Consider the following 19,341-nt stretch of genomic DNA (forward strand, 5'->3'; position numbering starts at 1 on the left):
GATATGTCTCATGAAACACTTAGATAACTGCCCTGTTAGGAAGTTTTTGATAACATTCAATTAGAATCTGTCTCTCTGTATCGTAAGACTCCTAACCTATCTACTCCATCTACGTTTGTCTTATTCTTTCTTCCCCAAAAGACTTTCGTAGAAGTTGAGGGAACAACGTGTAGGAGTTGTTACAGGAAGAAAAGAGGATTTGTCTGTCTGTCTGTCTGTCTGTTTATTGAAAGATCTTCAGGAAACACAGAACTGAAAATTGTAACTAATGGTCTCATTGCTATACCTTATTTTTGAATGTTGCTCGAAAAAAATTTGCTAGTCCTTCCAATCCATTTAAATCTCAAAAATTCTGAGATTGCATGACATGATGCACTAAATAGTCTGGAGGGGAACAATTAATTCACCACCTGGCCCTTTCTGCAAAGACAAATGTATGATTGGATACAATCCAGTATTCATTTGCAAGTTGTTGTTCTAAGTAGGTGAATAACATAATGCAACATAAATAACTGAGAGCTTACATGAAAGTAGACCATATATACCATTCTGATAGATTCTAGATATGCCTTTCTGGTAGACACCTAAGCACCAGGCCCTGGATAGCTCCTAAAGCTAATTCAATGTATATGATCATCTAAAGTGTAATGGTCCATGAGTTCAAATCCCAATATAGGGTTTAGACCCCATGGAATAAGATGTGGCTATGTACAAAAGGTGACTCAGGGAATCTTCATTCTACAGCATTTCTTCTTTATTCAGCGTTCTGTGACTAGTTAGAACAAGATGGATGGATTTTAATTGCTGGCTTTACTCTAGTCCACAATTTTGTTGCCAGTAAATATTTGAATATGATGATTTGCTGGCAAGAGAAATGGAAGAAAGTGGTAGTTGGTACTCATAAGTAATGCCCATGGATTAAAACTGTATCTACTAGCTGACACTGACACCAAGACTATTTCTTAATTAACTTATTTAAATGCTACTTCAGCACCCAATTCAAAGACATTTACTATGTTTATACTAAAATCATAACTATCATTCCATCAAAATAAAAATTAACCATATGAAGCCACCCCATATAAAAATGAAACACAGCAGCAAATAGTATGACAAGTACATGGCAAGATTATACATCCATTGTAAGAGCATAGAACACATAATGGTGACAATACTTTTAATTTTTTTTCGCATCCTTGAATATTTCTTGTGAAAGCCAAATGAAAAACAGCCGTGATTTAGGGTGGAATTCAAGTTTTATTATTATAGAAACACCCAGTGAACTGATCACTATACTAGTTAATAATATAAACATACTGGTGGAGTAACTTTTATGAAATTAATATTCCAGACAAAATAAAGTACTACTTCACATAATATACAGTTTATGTTACTCATATCCACAAGGCACTGTGTGGACCAAGATATAAAGTTGCCTTAGGAAGGAAGTTCTCTAAGAAAGGAGAAGTCTACCAATTATCATAACTACATAGAAGATCTTGGAAAATATTGGGAAGCAGCAAAGAAGGTGAATTATTGTCCTTCTTCTGAATATTCAGATCTTCTCATTAGTTGCTCTTGAAAACCATGTGCTAGATTGGTGGTCCTTGCGCCAATCCAGTAGGATTTATCTTTCATTAAACAGTCAGGAATAACAAGATAGGTCCACAAGAAAGAACCACGAAATGAAGTGCTCCAGCACTATCAGACTATTGCTGAATCATAATAAGGAAGATGTGGACATTCTCCAATAGCTGCACCTTCATAATTCCTGTCCAGTCATTGAGATCTGGGTTCTTGGACCCAAATAAAAATTGCAGTAGATAGAAAATCAACGCCCACAGATTTTATCCTGAATCCTAATTCATACTACTGTACTTGATAGAATAATATTAAAATTGTAATATATGATGTTTAATCTTACTCTGGATTTCATGATGTAGTTAAATTTATACAAAATGTGTACAATGATATACAGGTAGTCCTCATTTAGCAACCACAATTGGGACCAGCAACTCAGTTGTTAAGCAAAGCAGCCGCTAGATGAAACTGTGGCTGTGCTTACAATCTCACTTCAAGTTTATTTATTTATTTATTTATTTAATAGACTTGTCCCCACCCATCTCACCACAATGGGGGACTCTGGATGACTTACATCAAATTAAAATCATAAATACATGATTAAAAGTTATAAAAGAACCACACTTACAGAGATAAAAAAGAGATTTAAAAAATCCAAGAGGCCGATAGAGGCCACACCAGGCCACTAAGGGGCTAGCCAACCCCATTTCTGACATCCTCCCTCCCCGCCCCAGGCCAGATGGCAGAGCCAAGTCTTCAAATCCCTCCGAAAGGCCTGGAGTGAGGGGGCCTGTCTCACCTCTGGGGGCAAGATGTTCCAAAGGGTGGGGGCTACAGCAGAGAAGGCCCACCTTCTGGACCCCGCTAATCAGAGTTCTTTTACCGTGGGGGTCCGGAGCATGCCCTGTGAGATCGGGTGGGACGGGTTGAAATTGTGGGGGCGAGGCGGTCCTTCAGGTAACCTGGCCTCATGCCATGTAGGGCTTTAAAGGTGATAACCAACACCTTGAATTGGACCCGGAAGCAAACCAGTACTCAATGCAGCTCACGGAGCAAAGGTGTTATATGGGTCCTTCTTCGGGCCCCAAAAATTGCTCACGCGGCTGCATTCTGGACCAGCTGAAGCTTCCGGATACTCTTCAAGGGTAGCCCCATGTAGAACGCATTGCAGTAGTCTATCCGGGAGATAACAAGGGCATGAGTGACCGTTCGAAGGGCATCCCGATCCAGGAAAGGGCGTAACTGGTGCACAACCCGAAGCTGTGCAAAAGCCCTCCTGGCCATGGCTGCCACCTGCTCTTCGAGCAGGAGCCGTGAGTCCAGGAGGACCCCCAAATTATGCACTGGGTCTGTCTGGGGCAGTGCTATCCCATCCAGCTCCAACGATGACAATGTCCCGGATACAGAGGAGCCATTAACCCACAGCCACTCTGTCTTGCCAGGGTTCAGCTGGAGCCTGTTGTTCCCCATCCAGACCCTCACAGCCTCCAGGCACCATGAGAGGGTGGTCACGGCATCACTTACTTCACCAGGGATGGAGATATATAGTTGAGTATCATCAGCATACTGATGATACCTCATCCCATGATGACGGATGATCTCACCCAGCTGTTTCATATAGATGTTGAAAAGGAGCGGAGAGAGAACCGAACCCTGCGGCACCCCACAAAGGAGGTTACTTTTTCATCACCATTGTAACTGCGAACAGTCACTAAACAAGGCAGTCGCTAAATGAGGACTACCTGTATGTTTCAAAGAACATAATTTGGCTTTAGGCCAGAGTTTTTATTTTCTCAATGTCATGGAAGCCTCTCTAAACAGAATTAAACACAGAAAATTCCCAAAGGAGGAAGAGCAGAAGCTGGTGACTTCCAAACGCTTTGGGATGGTCCTTAAATGCTCTGACGCAATTTTGAATGAGGGAATAAATACAGTTGCAGTGGAAAAGGAGGTATGAGGAAAACTCTGCTTTTTTGTCTGCAAGAGAATTTCATTTTCAAATAAAACTTTATACAGTTTTTTACAAAATACCTGCAGACTGATGCTGAAAATCAGCATGGAAGAAGGAAAGATAATGGAACAGATGTTATAGACCTGTGCAATATCTAGAAATGCCTCTTGGTAACATATGCTTGCAACTATTAATTTCGTAATTTCCCCTTATTTTCAAAAAAGCTTGCCATTGTGACATAGGTTTCTTCGTTATTTAATAACCTTTTCTCACCATTGGGATAAGCTTGGCAACAAGAGCCTGTCTTTAATTCAGGGAGAATAATATGGCCCATTAAGCTGTTGGAATTTTTACCCAGATCGTTGTTCCAGCCATGTTGGTCAGCAACTCTGCTGTCATCACATAGACTGATGCTGGGGAATGAGTCATCAGCAGAGGTGTCCTCACTTCCACTGGAGAGCTTGTCCTTCATCTCTGTTGGCAACATTCCTTCATATGCCAAAGGCAGCTTCAACCAACCATGATGAATACTGTCCTTTCGTTTCACCAAATTCTCAACATCTGCATCCAAATTATGTGATGGGGGCTGAAGGTGGCCGATTTCTGATTTAGCCTGAATACTGTCCACCTTATGAATGTGAGTATATCCCAAACTCTCAGGATTAAAGAAACTTGCGTCTGAGTTCTACACAGATGACAAGATATTTAACAGGGAATTAGTTCAATACATTTTGAAAGTTGTAAAGCCAATGCACCAATCTCTAAAAAATGTATTCAACACACTTTTTTCCTAGCAGTTTCCCATGCTGTTTCCAATTTTATATTTCCACCTTCATATCTATAAGAACAAATCAGCATTTGCTCCCAGCATTCCTTTCTATTGACCATGCTGGTCACAGCACCATGGGGTTATAGTTCAGCAACATCTACAATATTCTATGTTTCTTACTTGTAGCATAGCTGGAGCTGGGTGAGTCAATTGTCCAACCAGGTAGAAACAGCTTCCTAAATGGAGTCTGAAATCTATACGTGCCATAGAAGTAATGATGTTGCTGAAGAAGCAGAATGAACTATATTACTTCAAGGCAGAATACGGGTGGGGGGTGGGGGTGGGGGCTACTACTTGAGAATGCAGAGCATTCTATGTGCAGATGGATATAATCCAGTCAATTCTAACAATATTCTGCCCTTTGGTTCTATGGCATGACTAGGTCAGGCCTCCTCGGGAATCTTAGGAAAACTATAGACTCTCATCTAGTTTACTGGAAATGTCATAAAGAATAGAACTCTGTTGTTAAGGTCAGGCCCTGTTTGGCCTAACCCTGGCCTACTTTATAGGCTTGTCACTAAGGGAAGATGGATATAAAACACTCAAGGTTCTTGGCATAATCAAAGGTCTAGACAATGTCACCCATCACTTCCCTGGATGGCAATTAAAATATTAAATGGCTATATCCTTCAAGACTGCCAAATCTTTGAAGATGCCAGATGCCAAGCGAGATTATGGGTAAGACTACAAAAATCTTGTGAGATGTCAGGATTGATTGACTGGTTGATTGGATGCTTGCCACCATGCTCACTATCATATAAGGTTTCTAACTCCTGGCAAAAGTTGTAGAGTGCTGAAGTATAGGTTCTGTCTTTCAAGATGTACTTGCCATAGTAGGAACAATCTTCTCCCATCCTCTAATGCCCAGAATTTCAGAATTCCCAGGCAGACTGCTTTAAAGCTAGAAATTCCTCTCCCAGCATATTGAGAAATGCTGTTGTCACATAGTTGTTTGAAGCATGGTCAAAACCTGGTAATAGAGGATTATTTCTTTTTCATGTTGAAGACCTGCAAGGCTAGTTTTTCCTGTAGTAAAAGTACTAACCTTTCTTAGTTTGTTGCAGAATTTATCCAGAGTTTTTTGATGGTTAGGGATGCTGGGCCATAACATTTCTTTGATCCTAAAGAAGATAAAACAACAACCATGTTGATGAGGAAGAATCTTTCAACATCCTTTGTGAATGAGTCTTACACAAGTTAGAACTGTGCCGCTGTCCTGATGTGGTTACTAAAGATAAGGGTGAAGATACCCCAAAGTCCAGTTGATGACTACATGGATACAACTGTGCCATTTTCTTGGCAACAATAACAAAACAGTTACTGTCAATTTCCAAAATATGTTTTTCAATGTCCTAAACTAGACTATAGCCCTGATATTCATTTAGGATTTCCTATCGCCAACCTGACTCTGCTTTGCTTCCATGCCCCACCAAAGTTAATCAGGTATTACCACTGGCTTAAACACAACTAATGTTGGCTAAATCAGATATTTTGTTCATGGAACTTGCTTTGCAGTACCTGTGTTTGTGGACAAAACAGAACATGTGAAACTGGAAGCCAGAAATTCAAGAAGTCTTTTTGAGAAGTGTTTAACTAGATTTTAACGGCTAGGTTAAAAGTGAAGCTTCTGAATTTATTGATGATTCATATCATTGGACATTTTGGCAAAGAATTACAAGAGTTGAAACCTAATACATATGAATGGGTCCAAGTTTTAGGATTGTTCCATGTGAGATTCTCATTGTTACATTAATTAATATTTTTTTCATCTCCCCAACCTGACAAATTGACGTACCTTCTTAAACTGTAAAAGCCTAAAAAGTGAATTCTGAAGAATCCACTGGGAATCTCTTTTGGGAAACTCAATCAAAAAGTATTATTTTTCCATAAAGAAGGACAGCTGAATTCAGTATTATGTTTCCCGCTCTAGACTAAGGATATTCAAAGCATTCCCAGAAATGTAGAGATAATTCAGTGAAATGGATCCAGACTTAAGCAAACATAAAACAGGCCCATTAAAATCAATAGACCTTAAGTAAATATTTGCTCACAACTTTGTTAGTTTAATTAGTTTACTTTAAATATGATGAAGTCTAAATCCAACCCATTCTCCAGAACCCACCATACTGTGAACAAATTACATTGAAAGCAGGAAAGATTGAACATGACTCCAACTCTTCTCCTAATAAATATACATTTATATATTTATTGTGTCCTAAACAATAAGCTAAGCCATAAACTATGATTTACAAACAACAATGGCTGGATTCACACATGACTCTAAGTCAAAACCCAACAAATATGTTTTAGCTCATTGTATGAACCTAGACTGATCATTTTCTTAATTGAAAGTTTTTTAAAATTACCTGTTTTTCCAAAATACTGGGACCAGAAAAATTACAATGAGGAGCACAAAGAAGGTTGTGACGGATACTGTTAACAGGACAAGTTTGTCTAAGGAAAGAAATCTTAGCTTTAAAAATAGTAGATTCTTCATTGGGAATCAAACTCAACATGACATTACAGGTAATACACAAATCTTATATGCAACTTCCATTAACTAACCTCCAGAAACTTATTTCCTGCCTGAACAGAGTTCTGGTTCTGGACATCCTCTACTCTATACCACTAGCCTAACTTCTGACCATTTAGCTTGTGATGTACGGACATACCAGCATGAAGATGTTTACAAACCAATTATGGCTCCAGGTCTCACCTTAGCAATGCAAAGTCCTGTGTTCATCCACCATCTGACCATTGCCCACCCACAATCAAACAAATCCTACAAAGAAAGGTTAGAAGTATATTCCTTAGCAAGAAAAGAAAACTGCAGAGGCAATTCTTGCAGTTTTCTAATTCTTAAAAGGCTATTGTATAAAAGAAGAACAAAGTTTTGTTCTTTGCTACTTTAGAGGGGAAGACTAGATTTAATGGGATTAAGTTACCATAGAGTAAATTGTAATTGAACACTGGGTGAAAATTCTTGACCAAGCAATTCAGCAATGGAATCAATTCAGTTGGTGAATTTGCCTCCACCAAAGTTCCTGCAGCACAAGCTGGGGATGTCCAAGCTCCAAAAATTCTGATTATCAAGGATAGTCTTGTGCTTCATGGTCTCATGAAGTTCTTATGGTTCTGTGGTGATACCTCTGGCCCCTGATCCTTGTTTGCCTGTCTTCCAAATGACCTAAAACCAAGTGTCCTGCTTCTGACCAATTTCTTCTGCTTCTCTCTCTATATATTGAAAACAGATCCTAAATTGTCCACACAATACAATTGCTCTGTGCAGTACATATTCTTCCAGACACCATACTTTAAAAAAAACAGCTGTAGGGAAGAGGGATCTGGAAATGAGGCATGGCATTGTTTTCCTGCCAAAAATTATTTCCATAGCTATTTGCTTCTTTGAAAAGTACATGGTGAAAGAAACATTATTCGTTTAAGATCATATCTGATAGGACCTGGATTTTGATCATGGTACATCAGCTACTATTGTCAATTAATACCCTGTATTGGTAGGAGTTATAAAAACGGCATGTTATGTTCAGAAAGCCTTATTGAAGTTAATGCATAAAGTTTTTGACCCTAATCCAACTATACCGCATTTTATAAAAGTTTCAGGTGGAAATGCAAATCTCCAGCTCTATCAAAAGCATCCATTAAATTCAGTGGAGATCAGTATAAGGTATACTACAGAACTGTCTTGCTGGACTAGGATGAATGAAACTAACAGAAATCTGCCAATATATTCTGAACCAAACCTTGCTTCCAGTTTCCCATTTTTCAAGACATCCTTTTAAAGGTCATTTTACAATAAAATCCACATCTTGGGTTCTACAGCCCAAGAAGACAAGCACAATGGAGGCCAGGCAAAGTTCCCTCCTGCCCTCCAGTTTTTTGCCCCACATGATTGCTGTATGTCACAGGTTGGTCATTGTAGTTTCTATCTGTGGAGTACTGTAGCAGGTAGCTCAGTCCCAATACTTGCCAACCAGAAGGATAGAAGAGAAAACAGCCAGAACAAAGCTTTTCATTAATGGGAAAAATTAACTACAGCTAGAAGAGGAAGGATGGCTCAGTCAAATTCTTGTGACCACTAGAATGAGCAAGGGAAGAAAAGAAAGACTGTAAAGATATGAGTGAAAGCAGAGTGTAGAGACCAACAACAGGCACTGGGTATGGCTTATGTCTAATCAATGGACTGAGGTCTCTGAACTCCATGCACATGGGAGTGGACTACTAGATAAGCAAGTCAATAAGCAAATCCCCTCACTCTGTTAAAAGATGAAGCCTTCAGAATGGAAAAGCAATGCGACCAAATATGTAATGCTAGGAGAAGACCATACAGTAAAACAGCAGTTTTATAGTGTCCATGTACCTGTGCTTGTATCGGTAGCGGAAGGCTTTATTTGTTTAATATAAGTGAGATCTCATCTGGCTTTGGTGTTGTACTAAAATTCTTTTGTGTTCCCATCAGGAGGCCACTGTAAATACTTGTTCTAGATGCTAATGGTCAGAGAACTGTGACTTCAAAGGCTTGGCTTGAAAATAAGCCAGTGTATAGCTCTCCCCCACATCAGGAAACTGTGTTGCTCATTTCCATGCTAATCCTTGAAACTACTCCCCTCCCGAAACTATCTAAACCATTCTCATACTATTCTTCAGACTGGCATAGTGGCCACAACCAGGAGAAGCCAACCCCCTCTCCAGTTTTTCACATTCTGTTTCGCAGTGTCTCAGGGTACAATGGCATTGTCTGGCAACGTTGACCCTGGTTGTAATGCCATCTGCAGCAGTATAATAAAATAAGGCACATAAAAAGGGGGCAGGACCACTTCCACCATCCTGCCTTTTTTTGATCACCCTCACCCCAGTCCATTCCTGGAAGATACCAATGTCTGGTTGAGCTACCAGTTTTTTAGGCTTAGCCACCAAATATCAGAAACATACTGTTGGATCCATGATTACTTACATAGTATACTTTTTCTCAATAAGAATTTTGGGAACATAATCCAAATGGAGCTATTGACTGGATTTTGATTCCTCTTTTGTATTTAACTGCTGGTATATTGTACATTCATAAGGCATTTTTTTCTTTAGTAAAGTTTTGATTGCATTTATATCTTCCCTTTTCTCTTGTAAGGTCAAGGCTGCATACATATGGATCTCTTCCTATTTTATCCCTGGGAGGCTGTTGGGCTCACAGAGACAAAGGCCCAAATTCACCCCATGAGTTCCATGAACAAACAGGGACTTGAAGCTGGATGTCTTTGTCAAGGTCCAACAGGTTTACCACTGCACTAGGCTACAGTATAAACATTTCTAATATTCTTGATTTGCAATAGGAATAAAATAAAAATCTGGACTTACTTATTCCATTTGATATTCCGGCGGAAGTTTTGAAATATTGGGACGAGCTCCATTCACTCCAGTGGCCTTTGAAATAAGCTCCATTGGGTTTTGACCGAACTTTCATCTCATATGTTACTTCTGGCTGAAATTTCTTTCCCAGAAGTTTTAATATAAGAAAATAAGATTCGATTGTCTAAGACAGGAATAAATGTGAGGATTTTTTTTTTAAGTAAAAAAAAAGAAATCAAGATCACTGTAAGTATGTTCATTCATCTGTACACAGTGAAATCTTTTTTACCCTATTAACAGATGGGAGTGTGATGACATCCTATACTGGCATCCAAAATGCAGCAGCTTATTTTGCATCAAAAAGATGTACAGAATCATTCATGGGAAATGATCTGATTGGTGCACCAATGAATGTTTGCCTGAATTCATGTGCCACCATTGAAGCACGGAAGACAATTTTTTATTTAAGTCCATTGTTCATAGTCTGTTCTCCAACATGGAGAAAGGTTGGAGCCTGGTGACAGACCACATGCTTCCATGTAAAAGATCCCGGTTCTGTCTCTGGCAAATTCAGACAGAGCCGGGAAGAACATCTAACTGAAATTCTAATGAGCCAAAGCCAGTCAGTATAAATAATACTGAGTTTGTGAATCAGTATGGTCTGATATGATGAAGAACAGCTCCCTCTGCTGTAGCATTATAAACAGGAAATGTGAGCTTAATTAATTGTATAGACCAGTGTTTCTCAACCTCAGCCACTTTAAAGCATATGGATGTCAACTCCCAGAATTTCCCAGCCAACATGCTGACTGGGGAATTCTGAGAGTTGAAGTCCACACACCTTAAAGTTGAGGTTAAGAAGCACTGGTATGTTTCTCATCCTCAACTTTGAGGTTGAGAAACACTGGTATAAACACATCCAAAGCTATATCATGTGTCTCTGGATGATATTAAGTGAGAATTACAAATGTCCCTATTACTCATCTGGGACTGAACCATGTACAAGTTCACGCTCTGGAGTCATAATATGCAAATGTAGTCCTGGATTCCAAGCAGAAGGAAATCAATCACTGGAAATTGGATCTGTGTTAGCTGAATTCCTTCTCTGCATATCCTGCTAGAAGCAGAATTTAAAGTAAGCATCCTCTAAACCAGAAAGTTTAGGTCAAATCAAAAGCATTGCCCAAACAGTGTTGGTAAGCTGAATTACAAATCTGCTTTGTTGTAACCAAGTTTGGTTTGCATCTAACAGAAACATTTCTGGAGAGGAAAAAAAAAATCCCCAGAAAATCAGATGTTTCTTGTTGAGCTCTGCATGTTCCCAGCCAGTTAATTATTTTCATCATGAACTACTATGAGTGAAGTTGGATGTAGGGGTTGTGGGGAGCATTTCTAATGTTAACAAGGAATAATATCTGATGCTCTGGAAGATTGATATTAGCAAGAACAAACATTCAAATGTTAATTTTCATTGGCTTTTGAAAATAAAAATCTATGAGGTACTCCATATTAGAAATTAAAAGCATTGGCAACTGGTTATTTATTCATTCTAAACACTTTCAATTTAGGTTAAAAAAAACCCAGCCTCTCAGATAATAGTTTGCATGACAACAGACACAAAACAGCCCTCACCTGCAGGCGTACAACTGAAAACAAGTAGAAAATGCAAAACTACTCATTCTTACTCACAGTCCAGTCTGCATTTTCTTGTCGGTAGGCTAATTGATGTATTAATTTGTTTTCAAGGAATGAGTTTGCTATATGGGGAGTTGAGAATTGGACAAGATACTCATTTGCCGTTTCCTGGTAGGTGATATTTAGATCAAATGGTGCTTCAGGTTTAACTGCAAATGACAACGTAAAGAAAACGATAAACAACATCTCACAGACGCACACGCACACCTCACTCCAAAATACAATCAGGCAGCATGATCCTTAAACTGCTGCTGTTTAAGGAAATTACAGAGTGAACTGATTCAGATTCAAATTATTCTGTGCAGTACATAAAATGTGGATGACTCATTTGAGGGGCGGAATTAATATTTCGACCTCCCCTCCTTTACTCAAACTTCATCACCTCCAGGCTCAAAATCCAGCTTAAACCCAACAATTATTAAAAGAAATCATTTCCACCACATATTAGAATGTTTGTTTTCATGCTTGTAAGCTACAACTTATTAAAGCTGCAGGGATATAAGCGTGGCACCTGAAAGCCTGATTAAACAGTGGGGGTTCCTTCCAAGTAGTTATGCATATAATAGTGTGTTAAATTAATCAAACTTTTTTTTTTTTGCATGGAGTCCATCACTGCAGTGTTATCTTGCTGGCTAATATATATGCCTAAATAGTTAAGGAAATGATATATTAGACTTATTTTCTATTTGTGGATCTAGAACAGTGTTTCTCAATCTCAGCAACTTTAAGATGTGTGGACTTCAGCTCCCAGAATTCCCCAGCCAGCATGCAATTCTGGGAGTTGAAGTCCACATATCTTAAAGTTGCTGAGGTTGAGAAACACTGATCGAGAGGACAGTTACTTTGAACTATGTAAAACCTTCCACTTGTGCAAGCAGATTCCCTTCCATGACTTGGATCAACACCACAACATCCTCCTGGCAGGATAATTCCCATCTTTTTCTTCTAAATTTGGAAATGGAAGAACATGAGTCTTTGGGCTGTGTACTGATGTAACTAAACTTCATTTTGCTCCTGTTTTGAACAGGTTCCAAAATGAACCCAAATGGACATCACACCATACATATATGCTTACTGATATGAGTTGCTTTCATTTTCTGGCAGTCTTTGCAAGGATTTATCAATGTTATGGTCAAGCAAACTTCAAAAGAACGAAGAAGATCACTGTTGTCTATAGAACAATTCCTTACAAGGGGGCCTTTCATGAAGCAGAGCTGGGGTTGGATCCCATACCTGTGAAGAAATTGGGTGTAGCGGTGACATTTTGGAAAACCAAAATGGTTCTGGGAACTGGAGATGTAAAAGAATTGAAAAGCAGGACAACATAGCCCTTCACAGAGCTAGTGAATTCAGTAGAACTTACACCTTGGTTAGAAAGCTGCTGTAAAGTCTCATGGCTAAGAAGCTGTTGTCACTGGAAGCTTAAGAGGAAGCACTGTGATTGTTTTGGTCATGTAAATGAGAGAGAGGGTGAGGACTTTGGGCAGGAAATCACTTTCATTGTTTGGCAGAGAGGTACAGAAAAGCAGTGCTAAGTTTGTCTACCCTTACAGAACCAAACATAGTCTTTAGCTACTCAAATAACCATCTTACACTTCCTCATATTGGCACACTTACTCCAAACCTTTCCTGATTCACTATCTTCCAAAGTAACGGGACATTAACTTCTGTTGATGAAAAAAGATTTCTGCCTTCTAATTTCCCAATTATCTTGTGATCAGATAATATATATGATGAATCAATCCTCACTTTCTACATTGCAGTATTGTAAAGCGTTCCACAAAGGAAGTCGTGCTATATATCTGTATTTGAAAGAGAAATGGTTTGGGTTGTGTTACTTGCATATGCCAACCCTAAAAAGATCAACAGGTTAATTAGAGTATTCTTGGGCTAGAATTATCAGCATTAAAAAATATTTTCTCTATTTTTAACATCTATCCATTTTTATGGCAAAGTTCATCTTCCCTTACAAAAACTTTATAGTCCTGGAAAGCTAGGAAAAATCATGTGCTTAATCAGCTAAGTAAGGTAAAAGTAAGGGCCAACTTAATAATCAGCACCATTATGTTATATACAACTTTCCTGTATTTTTTCAGTAATGTTAGCAGGATCACAAGGAGTCCCCTCTCCAATCTTTGTCAAAAGATCTCAATTTCTACCCTTTTTGTTTCTCAAAATGATCAAGATGCAGAGGCTAAGAAAGTTACAGATATAGTATGATCAGAGCAGTGTTTCTCAACCTTGACAATTTTAAGATGGATGGGCTTCAACTCCCAGAATTCCCCAGCCAGTATGAGGATCAGAGGATTTATGGCCTAAGATAGGGGTTCTTAACCTGCAGTCCAGAGACCTCTTGGGGGGGTCTGCGAATAGATTTCAGGAGGTCCATGAATTTGTATGTGAAAAAGATTAGAACTTCATTTTCACTAACTAACTGAAAGTTAGCTTTTCATTCTGTAATGAATGTAGGCAACAAGGTAATTTATGGCCTCTAGACTCCAAAAATGTTCATTAAAATTATTATACCCCCCAAAAATCGAAACCAGAATACATGTGATTATGTGAAGTATTGTTTTCTCCAAAAACATGTAATTGATCATGGTCAACACAGCTTGCATTTCAAAGGTTCTTTTGCACTTATGTCCATGCAAGACATTAATCCTACAATTCTAGAGATCTAGAATTAATTGAGTTATCGCTCCATTAAGTCTTTTCTATATCTATGTATTTTATTTTATGCATTTAAATACATTTTTCTGAGAAGTGGTCTGTAAGTTTCATCAGACACTCAAAGAGGTCCATGACGCAAGAAAGGTTAATTCCTCTTGTCTAAGAGTTGTGAAAACACCAATCTACAGGCCAAATGCAGTAACCTCTGACCAATTTTTGAAGCCCCAGAACCCCCTAAGATCGCATCCCGCAAATTCTGCAGCCAATTTTTTTTCTTTTCAATGGATTAATCTTCTGGTACTTAAGTAATTATGTTTGCAAGCATTAGAGAGGTTCTTACACAGAAAAACTGGCATTTGCCTCATTCAGGTTCATCTCGGTCCCAGTAGCATCACAAATTAAGAAATTGCTTTGGAATACTGGCATTTGAATGAAACATTTAAAGCCGTTGTCCTGCTCAGCGTCTGCACATGTGCCTAAGGAGAAAGAACCACAAAATAAATTCTTCAAATTTCAGACCAGCAGATGCAAAGCACTTCAGAAGAAGTATCATCAAATAAAGCACATAAATTGTTTATGTCAGTTTCTGGATCCTTCTCAGTTCTACATCATTGCAATAAATAAATGGGGAAGAAATGGAGGAAGAGAATTAAATTTCCTTTTAAGGAATGAAATTAAGTAAAGGGGAAGGGATGTTTTTGACTGGATCCAGCTTTAAGTGAAGTGCAATTTCCCCTCTGACAACAGATGTCTCCGCTTCCAACCCAATTCAAAGTGCTCCATCTTCTTTATGACCTTATGTGACTTACCACCAAGATCCCTGAAAGACCTCCTCCTTTCATATTGGTGTGATCAAGTTAAAAGAAAGTCCAAGAGTTGAGGTCTGCCTTGCAGGGTTACCGAAAACCTTTTCTGTGGCTGCGCGTTGCATTTGAATTTCCCTTTCCAGAGACCAGCTTTTCCCTCTTTTTGCTGGTCTTTCAGGATCCTATAAATGTCTTTGCTTTTCTTGTAACTATTTTTGTCTGTGGATCTGACTTTATTTTAATTAATTAATTAATTAATTCACTAGCAAGTCGGTTTTTTTCCCTCTCTACAGTGCATGGGACGTTTTTAATTTTTCTCACCTTTTTTTCCTGTTTGCAAAATGAGCTATAAGCTGCCCTTTTGGTTTACTAAAAAGAAAAGTACAAATATATTTTTTTATATCAAAAAGGAAGCAACAACTTCCTGGTTAATAAGGGCATAAGCTTGGATTTAAAGGAAGTTGTCAATTGACACATTTTCTCTAGACCAAAGAATTCAGAATACCAAGAAAACTTTTGAACAGCTCATCTTTTTTTTATGACTCATGGTAATTGCCCTTCTTACTTCATCTGCATATTCCTTAGAATGATTGCACAGCACTATCATTACTATCGTTACACTTTTCAACGCTGCCGATTGCAGAGATCATAATGTGATCTATGCAGTACAGGATAGTGTAGGAAATAGTTTGCGCACTCCATATGAAGCAGACTTTTGTGAGAATTTCCCTTCTTACATTAAGTAGACATTTCCATTAAACTTTGTTCAATTAATGTTTCACTCATAAGTTGCTGAAAATCATCTATAAAATAGAATCATTCAGGAGATCCACAAAGACTAAATTATGATGGCAATTTTTCCTTACACTAAAGTAAATATTTAAAGATCCACTCCATATTGAAAGTACCATGAGAACGGAGGGGACTTCAATCCTTCCCTGAAGACCACTTGTGATGCCAACAAATTCTCTTTTTAAAACTGGGTGTGAATTTACAAAATCAGTGGATTAGAAATGGGAAGATTCTATTTCTCCTAGGGATGGTGGTTTCTCAGTCCACTATGAGCTTACCTTAGCATGGTGTTTCTCAACCTTGATAACTTTAAGATGTGTGGACCTCAACTCCCAGAAGTCTGGGAGTTGAAGTCCACACATCTTAAAGTTGCCAAGGTTGCGAAACACTGCTTAGCATAAAGACCAGCAATGCCAGCTGTTTGATACATATCTGATGTATCGTGTTGTTTATCCCACAGATGATTGATCTTATAGACAACATCATCTAAATAAAACTGCCACTTACTAGCAATAGTTTCAGGATTCCTTCAGGATATTATGTTCCTTGAACCCCACGGAGCAACTCATACCACAAGACTTTCCATGAGAAATGCATCCAGTTCTGGCCAAGAAAATCAGGCGTATAAACCAGGTAGATGGAAACACACAACCGCCCACCGCTACCCCAAGACAGGCCTATTTTAAACGGGTTGGTTAGTTTGAGATTCGGCATGTTATGAAAACCAACTCTTCTCCTAGCTTTGTGTGTTCTAGATCGTTACAGTTCGTTTGCTTGGGTATAGCATATTACGGTATTTGAGCACAGCAATTGTGCTATTTTTATTTATTTATTTATTTATCAATCAAATTTCTACGCCGCCCATCTCACTGTCAGTGACTCTAGGCGGCTCACAAATGAGAAAGACAAAGCTTTCAGCTTTAATTTTTAGCTTTAAATTTTAAATTAATTTTTAATTTTAATGTTTAGCTTTAAGCACATGGTGTGAATGAAACCAGTATGTCTAAAGTTGGATCAAGCCACGTCTGGTTAAACATGTAGTCCAGACTTACATCTGTAAGGGTTTTTCTACTGACATCCATAGCGCATTGGTTGAACTCTCCTCTTAGTTTTAAGAGATATCTTTTCATGTTTGTAATGCTGCAGTTTCAAAGAGGGAGTTTCTTTTAAATAATAAAGGTGTAATTTTAATTTTATTTTCTACTTATTTCATTCTTCCACACCTTCGAAACAGCACTCTTCTCTTGGTTTGGAGAGATTTGGGGTTAGTCTGAGGTAAAAAGTTAGTGTCCTCCACATTGATGAAACCACAACAAGCAGCTTCAGAGATTCAGAAAGACACAGACATAGTTTGAATGAAAAACAGAAACAAAAAGTCCTCCAAATTCCATTTAAAAGAAAACACTGGTTTTAATGGCCCTCCAAAATTACACAAGTGTTGGAGCTGAAGTAATTTCAAGAGAAAAATTCTTTCGGGGTGGGGGTGGGGGGACAATTCAGAAGGCCTACTTGTAAGGCACCTGATGGTAACATTCTCTTAGAGTAGGGATCAGTCTCTTAAGAGTAGGGAGTCTTCCTCCCCTAGTCTTACTGGTGTTTCCACACTACTGGGAGCATGGAGTCCTGAAGATACCTAGCTCTTAAGCTACGTAGGGCTTTAAAGATGACAACCAGCACCTTAAATCACACCTGGAGGCCCATCAGCAACCAGTGCAGCTCTCAGACTGGTATCACATGGGCAAAATAGGGAGTGCACATAACTACTCAAACTGCTGCATTCTAGTGCAGCTGTAGCATCCAGATGCTCCATGTAGGGTACATCTATCTGGGATGTGACCCAGACATGAATGACTATGCACAGTGTGGTCATAACTGGTACAGGAGATGAAGTTGTACAAAGGCTCTCTTGGCCACAGCTGCCACATCCTGTTTAAACAGGAGCCATGAGTCCAAGAGGACCCCCAGATTACAAACCAGTTCCAAATGAGGGGGTACAACACCATCCAGAACCAGAGATGGAATATCTTAGGCTCAGATGGTCTCTGAACCCAAGGCCACTTGGACTTGCTGGGATTGAGCCTGAGTTTGTTCTTCCTTACCCAGACCCTAGCAGTCCCATGCACTTGGACAGCACTTGACCTATTCAGCCTGGGATCAATATACAACTATATATCATCAGCATAATTCATGAAACCTGACCCCATGTCAATGGATGAGCTCCCTTAGTATTCATGTGGATGTTAAATGGTAGAGGAGAGAAAGTTGAGCCTTGTAGCACTCCACAACAGAGGGCCTTAGAACTTGACCTCTCTCCTTCCACCATCACCACCAGAACCAGTCCCACATGAGGGAGAAGGACCACTATAAAACAGTGCTTCTTACTGCCAATCCCCAGAGACAGTCGAGGATCAGTTTTAAGGGTTATTTCAACTTGCTTTGTATTTTTATTACTTCGTTAACTGCCTAGGAGAAGGAGAAGGACTTCTTTTTAGTTTTTTGTTGTCTGTTTTATGAATTAAGTTTATTGCTTTTGGCTTTAATAACTGGACATTCTATGCAACTACTGTTTAACATTTGCTAAATATAATCTAGTATGGGAGAACCTTTCAGAAAAGGGAGCCTAAATCTCCAAATTGCAGCTTGCCTTTGCATAAAATCCCTCGCACCTTGTCTGAAATTTGTCAGGAATCCTCTGCACAGAAAAGTTTCTTATGCCTGCATATTTCATCTAATTATGTATGAAGTTATACAGTTATAGCCATTTGTTGATTCTCCCCATTGTAGAGAGAGAGACACATAGTTTTGTATTTTCCAAAATCAGGTTCTTATCTGAGCCCAAGAAAAATAACCTTTAAAGCAACCCAGGTTAAATGCACATTTCTAATTAAGGAGAAAGTGCTTTTTGCTTCCTCCGCCCACTGTCTCTGACCATCTTAGTAAGATGATATGGGTCTGGAAGAATATGACACCCAAATGAATAATGGAAAATTCTGGCTCTTGCTACACAGTAGAATTCAGATCTTATTTAGCAGCTTTTTCCAGCTAGTGTCTTGAAGCTTTTTAAGAAAGCTCATTTATGAAATAACAAGCAATCATAAAATCCAATTTTACCTCACTTTTTGTTGGCAACATTCAGGAAAACAAGAAACAGCTTTATACTCTCAAAGACAAACTAACTCTGTGGTATATTTCTAATGAATGTTGGTTGAGAATTAGAATACCGAGACCCATATCTGATAATTGTGCAGCAGTCTGTCTGTCGTATCTACATACACTCGTTATAAACTAAACTAAAAAATAAAAATATAAAATAAATTACTACATCAAGCTGACAGGACATTTATCTTTCAAAATACATAATGCTAGCAAACATGAGTACCAATGTTCTTTGCGTTACAAGTTTGGAATGCTTGAACTTCCATTTTTTGGAATGTTTGCTAGAAGGAAAAAAGATGGAATGACTCACCATATCCCACTGATGTTTCTGACCCAGAGCCACTTTCTGCAGAGATGGAAGGAAGGAAAATAAAGAAGTAAGAATAGACCATCAGATTTGGCTTTGCCATCCTCTCAAGTTCATGTTCTTTCTATCTCGCAGGAGAAAAAGAGAAACTAAGGCTGAGAAAAGCCGCTTGCATTGTGCCTTTATAGCTCCT

General features: G+C 38.7%; 1 protein-coding gene across 1 annotated transcript; it reads right to left on the minus strand.

Moving 5' to 3' along the window:
• Nucleotides 1-783: 783 nt before the first annotated feature.
• IL7R (interleukin 7 receptor) lies at nucleotides 784-19,341 on the minus strand. The gene is made up of 8 exons (XM_007440045.3): nucleotides 19,152-19,341; nucleotides 14,428-14,563; nucleotides 12,493-12,650; nucleotides 11,412-11,566; nucleotides 9,732-9,906; nucleotides 6,728-6,815; nucleotides 5,407-5,482; nucleotides 784-4,217 (listed from the first exon to the last, which is right to left on the minus strand). The coding sequence occupies exons 1-8, from the start codon at nucleotides 19,249-19,251 to the stop codon at nucleotides 3,723-3,725; spliced, it is 1,383 nt and encodes a 460-aa protein (XP_007440107.3). The 5' UTR covers nucleotides 19,252-19,341; the 3' UTR covers nucleotides 784-3,722.

Source organism: Python bivittatus, unplaced genomic scaffold (genome assembly GCF_059951505.1).
Source record: "Python bivittatus isolate LINGU-HERP-01145 unplaced genomic scaffold, Pbiv_v1 ctg000570_np1212, whole genome shotgun sequence".
Lineage (NCBI taxonomy): Eukaryota > Metazoa > Chordata > Lepidosauria > Squamata > Pythonidae > Python > Python bivittatus.

Coding starts and splice junctions, on each gene's coding strand:
- IL7R (XM_007440045.3), bottom strand. CDS start 19,251: ATGGCAAAGCCAAATCTGATGGTCTATTCTTACTTCTTTATTTTCCTT. Junction 12,651..14,427: donor GCAAATGCCAGTTTTTCTGT/GTAAGAACCTCT, acceptor ATTTCTTCACAG/GTATGGGATCCAACCCCAGC. Junction 11,567..12,492: donor AATGAAAGCAACTCATATCA/GTAAGCATATAT, acceptor TGTCATTTGCAG/TTAAACCTGAAGCACCATTT.